This window comes from Pseudochaenichthys georgianus, chromosome 8 (genome assembly GCF_902827115.2).
Source record: "Pseudochaenichthys georgianus chromosome 8, fPseGeo1.2, whole genome shotgun sequence".
NCBI lineage: Eukaryota > Metazoa > Chordata > Actinopteri > Perciformes > Channichthyidae > Pseudochaenichthys > Pseudochaenichthys georgianus.
The window spans coordinates 21,108,255-21,121,696 of NC_047510.2; the positions used below are offsets into that span (position 1 = coordinate 21,108,255).

At 37.9% G+C, this 13,442-nt stretch overlaps 1 protein-coding gene across 1 annotated transcript; it reads left to right on the forward strand.

Annotated features, from left to right (window-relative positions):
* The first annotated feature begins 210 nt into the window (after window positions 1-210).
* fscn2a (fascin actin-bundling protein 2a, retinal) lies at window positions 211-6,806 on the forward strand. Its single transcript, XM_034089666.1, has 5 exons — window positions 211-1,249; window positions 3,619-3,775; window positions 3,863-3,984; window positions 4,084-4,251; window positions 4,931-6,806. The coding sequence occupies exons 1-5, from the start codon at window positions 427-429 to the stop codon at window positions 5,134-5,136; spliced, it is 1,476 nt and encodes a 491-aa protein (XP_033945557.1). The 5' UTR covers window positions 211-426; the 3' UTR covers window positions 5,137-6,806.
* Window positions 6,807-13,442: the final 6,636 nt, after the last annotated feature.

Here is a 13,442-nt window from a genome sequence, read left to right on the forward strand (position 1 = left end):
CGACAAGGGCAGGGGATAACAAAAAGAAAGAGGTGATAGAAAGTAGAAGATATGGAAGAGATAACGAGAGCGAATCTGTGCTGAGTTTGTACTGGGAAAGGAGAGGGAGGAGGGGAGGTTCACGGTTGGTGCACTGGTATGTGACGTCAGCGGCTTGTTGGATTGAGGTGGTGCGTCCTGTTGATTTTAATCCTAACTCATTAAGGAACAGGGAGCAAGTGCCTGTGCAAGCTCTCTGGGGAAAGAGAGAAAGTGACGGGAGAAGGAAGGAACACTAAACCATCCATCAGAGGAGATAAGTGGAACTAATTTACAGCTTGAGAGACATAAAACGGAATAGATCAAGCATTGTCTATTTCCGTTTCATGCCTGTTTTCCCTCATTACCCTTTCCCTTGTTTTTACTAAACTTATTTACTGTTCAAGCATGCCCACAAACGGATTTAACAGGGCTCTGAAGCTGCAGTTCGGCCTCATCAACTATGACAGCCGCTACCTGACAGCCGAGGCCTTTGGCTTTAAGGTGAATGCCTCGGGCGTCAGCATGAAGAAGAAACAGATCTGGACCCTAGAACAGGATGAGAAAGACGGCCAGGTAGTTTTCCTCCGCAGCCATCTGGGACGCTATCTGGCTTCTGACAAAGATGGGAAGATCACATGTGGGGCAGAGAAGCCTGACCCTGACAGTCGCTTCCTTATTGTGCCTCAATCTGATGGCCGCTGGGCTCTGCAATCAGAGCCTTACCTGCGTTACTTTGGAGGCTCGGCTGACTACCTGTCCTGCTTTGCTCAAGCCATTGGGGAACAAGAGCTGTGGGCCGTCCATTTGGCTTTACACCCGCAGGCCAGCTTGCTCAGCGTGGCACGTAAGCGCTATGCCCATCTGTCTGCTTCAGATGGAGAGATCTCCGTGGACAGTAACATTCCCTGGGGAGTTCACTCCCTGGTCACCTTGGTATACCTCGATGGCAAGTACAGCCTGAAGACCTGTGACAGTCGTTTCCTCAGCAATGATGGCAAACTGGTGAAAGAGAACACCAACACTACAAGCTTTACACTGGAGCTGAAGTCCGGAAAGCTGGCCTTTAAGGACAGTGATGGGAAATATCTGACCCCAGTGGGCCCCACAGGGACGCTGCGGTCCGGCCGCTGCTCCAAGCCTGGAAAAGATGAGCTGTTTGATCTCGAAGAGAGTCATCCACAAGTAGTTTTTCAAGCTGCCAACAAAAGATTTGTCTCTGTCAAACAAGGTAATCAGTCCTAATGAAGTCTTGAGTTAAAAAGTACATTATCTAAAATTGAAAAGTTTCCTACATAAAATGTATTGGATTGTTACCCAAACAGCAGAATGATTTTTATTCTGGAAACTAAAAGGAAGTTAAAAGACAAGATATGATTGTTTGCAAGTTCCTTGTTTGAAAAAAGTAGATTGTTCCAAAAATAAGGCAAGGTGAAAGGCCTAACAGATGGTATGGTAACAGATGGGCGTGAAAACAATATGGCAAATATGTAGGCTAGGCGTAGCTAGATGCTAAATTCAAGCTTGGGGAAGTAAGAAATTATCACATTTTAAAAGACTGACAGCTATTTCTCAATATATCTCTTTCAATAAGATTAATGTTTTTTCTACGTGTTATTCTTATTACGTTTAAATGTAGTAGTCACCTTTCCGGTACTGTTGATTTCATATCAGTGGTTCACTTTGGTTTAGTTTTCTATTCTGTCTCCTTTCAGTATTTAGTTTACCTGCATTTCTTTGCAAAGCTGCTGAAAAACTGAAACAAGCAAATGTAGGTATTGATATGTTAGCTCATAGCCTAGCCCTAGCCTTTTTAAAACACCTGAACAAATAGCACAGTAGAGTACATTATAGAGACCTTGATAACCCAAGATCGCCTGGATTTGTATTATTTCTTTCTTACAGGCAAATTAGCAAGATTTACCCGCTAATGTAGGGAAATTTTTACTTTTATTGTCTCCACGCTGCATCCAGAAAGGTTGACAGCCGTACTGTGGATGTAATTGTGGTAATGGGCTTTGTCATTTCCACTGCGTGTCCATTGAAGATTAAGCAGCGTGCAAATTACCTCAGGGCAGGTCTGTGCCCCACGGGTGTCAATTACTATCATTGGACTTTAAGCAGTTACTCGCTATTTACAATCATCCATCGAGTGTTGGTCTGCAAATTATTTAAATCTGTGGGTAGTGGCTGCAGAAAAACAGAGCTACAGCCAGTACAGAGTTACAATATATATATATATATATATATATATATGTTGAGCACAATGTGTTCTGCTCTGTCCTGTATAACAATTCCAGCAAACAATGTGGGAGGACAGAGGAACAAATTGTGTTTCTGTTGCAAGTAGTTAAAGCTTCAAAATTCAATTACAAAGAAGAGCCTTATTTAACTAGCTGTACAATGTTCATTCAATATGAGCGCATATCGGAGGAACAAGGTTCTCAAGCAAACATAAGACTGCAGTCATCATTATGCTTATGAATGAATAAAATGCTGCATAAAGAAGGTGCCTTTCAGGGCAATATTTGTACAACCTTGCACTCTAGTCTCATAATATAGAATAAACAATTACATTTTGTATTGTAGTGTTTAGCTTGTGGCATACACGTTTTTAAAGGAACCGAGCACTGAAAGCTGCTTAGTGGGCCCTGCAGTGCAGATTTGCATTTCACCACTCCGGGAATTACAGCAAGCAAATGAACGAGGAAGGCTGGAGGGGTTACTGTGGGGGATTAGGGTTGTTACAGGCTTAAGAGAAAGGTTGAAGGATATTTCTGTGGCATCTAATTTGAACTACAGCAGACACAGTTCAGTTGCGTCTGTGTATTCTCCACCACCTAACACACGACACCAGACAGTGTTAATACATGTGGATTAAGTGTACAAAATTACACTGGCTGTAAATCAGGCCACATGTTTAACAGAATGGAGCAATCATTTACTATCTGGAAAATGCACAATTTTATGCAAAAATGTAATGCTACTCTGTTAGATTGATCTTTTCTTTACTTTATTTTGGACGTCAAAAACACATCACGAGTTTATTAAATGAGATGTGCTTAATAGTTAACAGAGTGATGCATAAAAACATCCGCAGCTCACAGATAGCGACAGAGCAGGTTGTTGTTTAAAGTGATTCTGTTTTCAAAATGTATTTTTTTAGTATAAAACACACAATGATATGTTTGTTATGGTGGTGGAAAAAGGGAAAAACATTGCTAACTATTATCCACGTCTCCCGCAAATCTTGCCAAAGCATCATGTATTGTACAGAACTTTCCGTTGGTGTAATCCATTAGAGTGGATTAATTTTAAGAATGATGTAACTAGACCTTGAATCAAGCAACCAACCTAATTTAGTAAGGCAAGTCATTAATGTAAATATAAACGTAATCACAGTTTAAATATGTATTATTAATCTGCCAAATAAAATGATTTGTGACCTAGCAATACATGCATCCTATATAAGGAGACAGAAGCCTTGAATGAGTCAGAGCATGAGAGCAAATTACATTCAAGAGGAGGCAACCATATAGTCAATCATTTATATTGAACAAAAGGTATAATTATGGCTGTCTTTTCTTCCCTTATTACCAGGAGTGAGTATTTCCGCCAATCAGGACGTAGAAACAGACATGGAGACCTTCCAGATGGAGATTGATAAAGAGAGCAAAAAGTCTATGTTCCGGACCAATGGTGGATCTTACTGGACTCTCGTGACTCACGGAGAGATACAGTCCACTGCCACAGAAGTGTAAGTAGCTATTACAGCTTTCAAAAGGTGAGCTCCCTTTAATGTTTTCAATGACTTCGCCCTTATGTCTTCATGCCTTTTTCCCAGGGAGGTCAACACAATGTTTGACATAGAGTGGCGAGGACAGAGAGTGGCACTCAGAGCAAGTAATGGGAAGTATGTATGTACAAAGAAGAACGGTCAGCTCTCAGCAGTCAGCGATGCAGTCGGTAAGTCCTTTCAGCCAAGCCACTTGAGATTCACTGCTGCAGGGTAAGCCTTGTAGATTAAATGCACACAAAGTAAACAGTATTCTTCCTGCATTGTAGGTGCTGATGAATTATTCCTGATGAAACTCATCAACCGCCCTATGTTGATCCTTCGTGGAGAGAATGGCTTTGTGTGTCACCACAAGAACTCCAACACTCTGAACGCAAATCGATCAGTCTATGACATTTTCTCATTGATTTTCAATGATGGCGCCTACCATGTCAAAAGTAAGTATTCTCATGATGTTCTTGACATACTATCTTTCAACATAACAACCATTCTGTTTTGATAGATATTCAGCATCTATTAAATCAATTGTTAATTTAAAAGGTCACCTATTATTGTAAAATCCACTGTTTCATGTATTTTATACATACACATGTGTCCCCTCTGTGTAAAGAGATTCTGAAAGTTTCAGGAAAAGAGATTCTCTCTCTTTTTGTCATGATCAATTTATATAAAAACCTGTCTGAAAATGAGCTGATCAGATTTTGGCCACTTTATGATGTCATAACGATTTTTTTGGCTTGTGTAACTATTAGCCAATCACCAACCAAGGTGACACGCCAATCACCAACCAAGGTGACAGACCACCCACCCACCCCCCACCCCCATCTCCTCCTAGAGCTCCATTGTGTTCTTTTTTAACCAAATATCTGTCAGTGGGGAGTGGCTCCTTATTTTCATCTAAAGTAAAAGACACAGAATCAGCACTTTTGAAACAGGGCTGAAACAGAGGAGTTTATGGGATGTTACAATGCATGATATTTTGGTATTTCGAGCCAAACACTTCAGAGACATGTTTTGTATATATCTGAAAACTATAATATATTGATGAAAAACAGTATAATAGGGGACCTTTAAACAAACAGCGAACCTATAATTCACCCATATGCCCTTCTGCAGGTGTGAATGGAAGGTTCTGGTACGTTTCTAGGAGTGGCCTAGTGTGCTCAGATGGAGAAAAACCAGAGGACTTTTTCCTTGAGTTCTTGGAACATGGACGCGTCGCCATTAAGAGCTCTGATGGCAAGTACCTCCGTGGAGACCAGGGAGGTACACTTATGGGTGATGGTACAAATGTTGATGTATCTTCTCTTTGGGAGTATTGATCCTTTTCAATCAGGGCCCTTAAAGAGGGAGCAGAAAGGTGGGGTGCAGGACCTGCTTTTAACAGCTCAAATGGAACAGACTGAGAGGGTAACATGTTTTCTGTTTCCTGTTTTTATACTAGCTGCCAGGTGCCCGTCCAATGTTTTTTGTTGTTATTTTTTAACACTAAGGGCGATATGCGTGTTATTTTTTGTGAATGTTAAATGCCAACATCAAACAACACATACTGGTTAAAACATGTCATTTCACAAATCCAGAACAAAAAGCAGCTGTATCAATTATTCAGGCTTTTTGTTTAGTATACATAGGTACACTGACAACCAATTGTCTTTGAGGGCAGAGACAATGAGCAGTCACTGAACAAAGATATGTGTAAGGGTTGCTGACTCTGCTTGTTGCTGCCTTTAATGTAATTTTCAGTTTAGGCTATTCAGGAAGCTTGGCCATAAAAGGCAAAAAAGGCCCGATTAGTAATTCTGCTGAATTAACCTGTTAAAAAACACAACATTCCACCAAAAGCTGGAAAAACCTTTGACGATTTCTCCATCCACACAATGTAGGATCAATGTGGCTGCATTGTTAGGTGTGCTGTTTTTACAGGGATACTCATTTATATTTGTTTAGACCTTAGTCAAATATTTGTATTAGTATCTTTCTTCTGTACTCCTGTCAACAACCCCACTGCATTTTTTTCACTGTTTTTAAGTTATTTCAATATTTTAAAATGTTTTATTATAAATATGTGGGCATTTTGAGCAATGCTAATGTACCACTGTCTTCAAAACAACAAATGGCTGGTGCCAATGGTGTTTTCATTCATCTAAATGGAGGGCTCTATTAGAGAAAAATATGAAGAAAATTAAGTGTGATGGAGCAAATAGCATCACAAAGCATCACTTCAAACACTGAAATATGTTTTTGTGTAACACAGAGATACAGAGAGTTGAGATTTTCAGGAATAGAGGATATCTGTAGAATTTCCATATAACCACACCGGAGAAAAGCAAAAAACCAAAGGGGGAGCACATTTAAACTATACATCATTTTTAATGTACCAGGTATGAACACAGAAAGTGCTTCTCTGATGTTCTGCCTAGGGGCCTTAAACTATACTGCACTCTACATCCCTTTATACACTGTTCTGTGTTCAGAGTTGAGAGATAAGATTAGAAAATATTATGGAATAGAAAAATGCAAAGATTTCCTACTGGAATAAATAAGGCCTTTACAGCTCTGACATAATGCTATAATACAATCTAATGTGTGTGTGTCCAAACAATGATTGTTTGTTTTCTGTCAGATTGACCACACGGTGTACAACCTGAATATACACAATTCATCCTGTAGATTTCTGACAGTTATTCCCAGAAAGAAATACTATTTGCAATAGTTCAAGTATAATGTCTAAATCAATATTATAACCCCTAACCTCTGTGCAATTTGCAGACATTAGAGAGACATTTTTAGAAAGCAGGGCTTAAAAGGCTTGGTCACCCATGCAACCGGCAACAGCTTCCCTTCAGACATATATTAGAATGTATTTAAAACATATATATACAGTAGAAATGTATTGTTGAACTATCTTTGTTTTCTGATACGATTTTTGAAAATGATGATGACAATAAAAACTTCACAATATCCTTGTTGACTTTGGGACAACAGTTGTATGCCAGACTAAGATAAAGAACCATGTCTCCTGCGTTCTGCATGTGAAATGACGAGCAAGACACTACAAATGATCTGTTTGGACAAGGTTATCTGCCAATGTATTCAATATAATGTCCACTAGTCAGTATTATCCCACAAACAACAGATGTCTGCGAGTAAGAAATTAAAGTACTATAAATTCAGTCTGCTGCTTTCATGTTTCAGCTCAAGTACCATAGAGCAGAAATTACTCAAAATGCCTTTTATATATATATGGCATTTTTACTTTTTATAGTAGGAACAGTTCATGGTAATTGGATTGCACATATACCATTCTACTTTTACGGACAAAGCACAAGCTGTCCGCCCGCTGTCACACACGCCCCCGCACACAGGAGGCGATAATAATGATGAAAAAACTGCTTTTTTATTATTGATTTATTTTATATTTTTATTATTATTATTATTATTAGTAAGAGTATTAATAATAATGGACGAAAGCAACAACAAAGGGCTTAGGGCTCAATCATTTAACATGAATTGTCATTCACAAAATATAGCATAAGTCCTTCCCTATAAAAGGGAAAAGACACAGTGAGAAAAGCAGTAGGCTATAATTACACTGGTGAGGAAATAATGACTACACAATCTAGGTGTGCTGGTAAAGTGCTTGCTGGCACACAGGGGGACATTAATGGAACTTATCAATTATGGTTTTCCATTGAAAGTATATGAAATGTCATTGTGCCCAAATATGTTCCCATTCACTACACTGGGTGGCAGTGTGCACCTCTACTAGTTCACTCTCTGTTAAAGTAATCGTCTGTGACAAGTGCCAAGGAGCATATCCTGATGCAATCACCATAAGCACCACACCTGTTAGCAATCCAGCACACTGCACCCAGTCACCTGAAAGCTGTAATTACACTGTCCACAACTCCAGAGTTTAAATTGGAACTGGCATCAGCTGTCATTTGCAGTACACAACACGAACAGTAATTGACTTAGCGAAGAGAACTGGACAGGATTTCACAGTAATGTGTTTGCCTTCTCCAATGGTTTAATAATGTTTATCTCTTTGTATATACAGTCTATGGTTTATCCACAACAAAGTATTGTGTTTCATTTTTTTCAGAATTTCAAATGACTCTTTTTCAAACACAAACTCCATTTTCAACACCAGAACATTTCACATTGACACTTGGCCTCCTCTTGTTTAATTCTATAATTGCATTAGCAAATGTGTTTTTTGAGCATCACAGCTCCATAATTGCTCTGCCCACTAGCCCAGATCATTACCCACTATTCACTGAACTGAAGGAGTTTTATCAGATTAACTTAATAAACTGGACGGACTCTGCTTTTGGCCAGGCTTTTTAACTGTGCAAAGTCTGCACTGAGAGTGGGCGCACCAATGTTTTAAGTTAAAGAAAAACGTTTGAAATGCAGACAACCAAGTGAAATCCATTTTAGCTGTGTTCCTCTTCTTTCTGCCAGTATTTAAACTAGACAACTGTGAAAACAAGTCCATTTCTTGTGGAAATGGATGGCTAGAGGTCAATATGTATAACTGCCACTCTTTGTTTATTTTGCATTGTCTGTTGGACTGCAACACTGGCAAGTTTTTCCTGCAGCCAGTGTTGTTCTGGACAAACAATACTAAAATTGGGTTATTTGTGCTTGCATCAGTTCAAACATGAGACAGAAATCCAATTACGATTTCTTTAGGATAAAGGCAAGTGCTTGTTATACAAATATGGAGTACATCCCCTAAGGTTGATCAAATCAGGATAAAATCTCCTTTAAATTAAGTTCAGGCAACTCCTTGGATCAGCCTTTACATTCCAGTAGGACAAATACATACACAACATGTCAGTGTATACACAAGAATCAGTGTAGATTCACTGGTGGATGGCTTTTGAATAAAGGTTCTCTTCAGAGGAAGAGGGCAAGCTCACACAGAAATTGCAGATCTTTTCATTAAGATTTTTATATAAAATAGGAAAAATACATATAAATCCGATAAAAAGAGATGTGTACGACTTGTCAAAAGCAGTGGTACAATTCTGATCCATTAAAAAAAGGTGTCCCACCTGTTGAGTGTAGTCAATAGTCATACAATGCTGCATTGATTTGGAGTAACTGGGTCATAGGAAATTGGCAACTGTTAAAATAAATTGACTTCTCAATAAAAAAGTGAATTTCCTTGAAATATAATTGTACAAAATAGACGGTGGATTAAAATTCAATAGAAAGAGGTTTGTTTCATGTTCACTATATAGTTATATTATCTGGTATGCAATGGAGATCCATGGGTCAAATTACATGGAAGATATTGAAACATTTTAAAGAGCACAAATTAGCAATTCAACAATACGTTGTAATACAATGCTGCAATGATTTTGAGTTGCTGGCCATATGACATGGAAGCCATTGAAAGAAAGAGGTTTTTCAAAAAGGAATTTCATAACAATGGCTTTGCAGTCACTGAGACAAATTATAGTTGTATTTCAGACTGTTCATGCTGTAATGAGGCCACCATGTTGAATAGTTAGCCTATTTGTAGGCCAGAATATATTGGGGAAATGGAGATTAGTCTACTTTGTCCTAAAGACATGCATGTGCCACCGGTTTACCTTTGAGTACTCAATGCTAGAATGGAAATATATTGTAAAGATATTGTTGTCATACAAAGATAACCCAAAGAAGTAGTGTGAGGCATACGATTGGTGCAATAATCACCAGGACATATTATTCTGAAGCATTCTTATCATCCAACTGCACAACATTCAACATCATTTAATCAACAAAAGTCTGACTAGTTTTAAACCAAACTTTCCCTTCAGATGTCAATAACTGCATCTTTTGATTCCAACCTGAACCTTGATATGAATATTCAAATCAATAACTCAAAAACGGGTAGCGATGTGTAGGGACACTGACAATGCAATGCTAGTTAAATTAGGTTTAACACTCAAGAGAAATCTAAAACTAAAGTGTCCACAAAAATACAACACACATTCAATGTTGGGCCAAAATAAACCAATTGCCACTTTTAATTAGAATCCAAAAAACAGCAATACAAATTCTACAAACACCTTAAAGCCAATGAGCCCAGCTCCAACCCTTTCAAAGCTGTACATGAGACTCAGCTAATCGACAGAGCTCAGACGTCACACAAGAGCACCAACCAAAGGATGAGAATATCAAAAAATGGAGATCACAGACCTTTAAAAATAAGCTGCAATGTCGTTAAGCACTGACCAGATAAGAACAGGGCTGATTATCTGGGAACAGTGGCAACTGAGAAAGATGACAACAACCTCGCCCCTTGAGACTCAGACAAACGTGGCAACCCAGAGTCAGTTCTGCCAACAATGAAAAAAACAAACGAAAAATTGGTTTCCGGGAGAAAGAACTGGGTCTATAATCAGAAAAAAGTAGAGGTTTTTCCTACCTTTCGGCACTCTGTTGGTTCCTCCTGCAGCTCTTGCATCTTCAGTCTGCCATCCAGTCGACTTTAATGTCACTCTTTAAGAACACATGAATGAGGACAACAATAATAAATTAATCCCACAAACAAAAACATGTCCACCTCTGTTCAAACACACTGCAAATGTGCATTTGTTAAATGTGTATGACCCCTATACAGTGTGTGCTGATGAATGACTTTAATTGTAGAAAGGTGGTGCAATAATGTCAATACAATGAAATACAAATCTAACTGGCTGCTGTGACATTTCTTGTTCATCTTCCAAACAATAATCATAATCCGGCAGAAGCGGTGAACTATCATCAAATTAAAAAACATGGCGGAGGTTTTTCAGCCTGCAACATAACAAACACAGAGGTCAGTTATGTAGGTGGAAATACTCATTTGGGTTTCAAAAGATGGCATATTTGTGCCTCCGCAACACATCATAGTACATCTTTGCTGATTCTCACCCAAAATGGAATTTGAAGTATGCTGATGAAAGAATGTGTTAATGGTTTACAGCAGCAGTGGACATACAAGCCTATGGTACATCTTTGTAAGGTATTTTCATTGGAAATTAAAATTAGTACATTTGTAAAACAGTGTAATTGAAATGTTTATGACACATCTTCACAAGAAATAATCTGTTCAGTGTAGCCACGCTCCGATAGTTTCTCTAATACAGTATTACTGGACTTGTATTTTTTATAGGATAACTAGTTTTCAATTCAAAGTGTGCAGTCTGTCTATTTTGCAACCAACTTAATAAAACAATATTCCACAGTTATCACATTTACCTGAGCCAGATATAAGAATGTACCTCTATGCTTTTGATATTATGTGTTTATAATCATTATTTGTTCAGACTCCCTTTAATTATGTTTATTTTTTCATTTATTTTCTTTGTTCTGTTTCATTTTGTTGTCCCAGTTTTATCTTTTCATATATATGGCACATTATGTAATACTGTACGTTTTGTGTAATGCCCTTTGCATAAAAAAAAGAAGAGGGGACAATTCCACTGTGTTTCTGAGAAATCCATTTCTGGTGGTTAATTATAATCAGGATATGATGTTTGAATTCAATTCATGTCATTATGGAAAATAAAGGGGGTTTTGTTTTGTCATGCAGTTTTTTACTTTAGATTAAGCATTCCCTTACATATAATTTCAAAGATCCATCCTGTAACACAACTGTCAGCAATACTCTGTCAAGACTCATTATCATTATGGATTCTCCCAAAGATATATTCTGCATAATGACATGATTAGTTGTCTCTCACATGTGTTTGTCTGCGTGCTCTGAACTAAACCAAGGTCTTACATTCATTATATTTCAATGCACTGATTGAGTATAGCAATGTGCCCTTCTCTTTTTAATAAATGTCAAAGCAGATGCATTTGTGGAATCTGAAAGGCAAAAGTTGTATTAAATTATAGAAGTGCATTGGTCCAGAAAACACTTACATTTCCTATCCAATGACTGACAGTTCCATCTTTCCCTTTCCTTGATGTTTAGGGAAATACATTAAATATATATTTTTTATTGTATCATTTTTTATTATTATATTATTCTGTATGGACAAAAGTAAGATTATATCCCATCTCTATCCACTGAGCACATCTGGGATGGCTGGCCAAGCTTTACAAGTGTGTTCGCATTTGTAAACTGTTTCCACCTATAGCAGGTTTTGGAAAAGACATTGGAAAGTCATACTTTATTTATGATGCGTAGTACACAACATTAAGAATTTAAGAGGACTGGGCAGCGAATTGTGTCAAATGATAATGTGTAGATTTACTTTATGGGCATGAATGCTAGAGGGTTGCTTTAAACTAGCCGCACATCCACTTCCAATTGCATCAGTGCTAATACTTTAAACACAGCAAGGATAACTACATTTCAAATATTTCCTCCTGCTGCGTCCGGTTGCACACACAAGCTTTTCAAATTGTAAGGGTGGTGGAAATAATCGATACAGCATAGTATTGCGATACTTTGCGTGGCGATATTGTATCGATACACGGACGCCAAGTATCGATATTTTATTTGATAAACTATTCATATTGCAAATCCAAATTTCAAGTTTTTGGTAACAATTTATTTTTCGATTCATTAAATGGTGCTGAGCTTTTTCTTGTGCGGTCATGGCCATGGGTAAAGTAAGTGGGATTGGCAGGAAGTTAGTCAAAACAAAGATGTAAATATATAGCAATATATTGTATCGCAATACTTAGCATACATGTATCGTAGAATCGCAATACTATCAAATTGTGGCTTAAGTATCGCGATAGTATCGTATCGTGGGGAGCCTGGTGATTCCCATCCCTATCAAATTGAATGACATTACATAAAGCTCACTTAAATTACCATATGTTCAGGGATGACTTTAAACTAGGGTTAAAATAATTAACCAACACAATGACACTACTTGGATTAGGAAGTGATAAAGGTTATGGCCATTTCCAAGACAATCTGCAGACATTGCAGCTTGTTCCTATTACACCTCTCCAGCTGTAGTAGAATAATTACACATCAAAGTGCGAGACCTCACTGAACATGATCAATTAAAAGGGTTAGCTGTTGAAATCTACTCTTCTTTTGTGTGCCTGTTACATCACAGTTTTAAATCAAATACGATCAATATATTACTGCTATTGAAAACATTGTCAATACATCATTTTCTAGTGGAGAGGAAGAGGAAATCCTGAAGCAGTCTGCAAGAGAACAGGGCAATATTTATTATACAGGGAAAGGACACCATAACACTTTAAGCCATAAAGCTACACAGGAAAAGCTTCAAAATAAGTAAGTCAGAGTCCAGTCCTAATGAGAATGTGTTGCCTTGTTGTAGTTGAAAATTGCTTTTCACAGAAGGTCCCCATTCAACTTGACAGAGCATGGGCAGTTTTACCAAAAATACTGTGGGTGCAATGGATAGTTTAAAATGTGCTAAGCAGATGGACCTATCCACACGGTGCCCTACGGTATTAAAGGTGACCTATCATGCAAAATGCACTTTTGTACGTCTTTTATACATGAATATGTGTGAATGCTGAATGTTAAATGTTTTGAACTCAGCTGTACTATCAGTGCGTTTGCAGTTTGATATTAAGATTATTATTTGTTATTACTTGGTTCATTGCGAAAAAGAACAACATCTCCTGGGGGTTTTATGTGAAA

Coding starts and splice junctions, on each gene's coding strand:
- fscn2a (XM_034089666.1), top strand. CDS start 427: ATGCCCACAAACGGATTTAACAGGGCTCTGAAGCTGCAGTTCGGCCTC. Junction 1,250..3,618: donor ATTTGTCTCTGTCAAACAAG/GTAATCAGTCCT, acceptor CCTTATTACCAG/GAGTGAGTATTTCCGCCAAT. Junction 3,776..3,862: donor CAGTCCACTGCCACAGAAGT/GTAAGTAGCTAT, acceptor CCTTTTTCCCAG/GGAGGTCAACACAATGTTTG.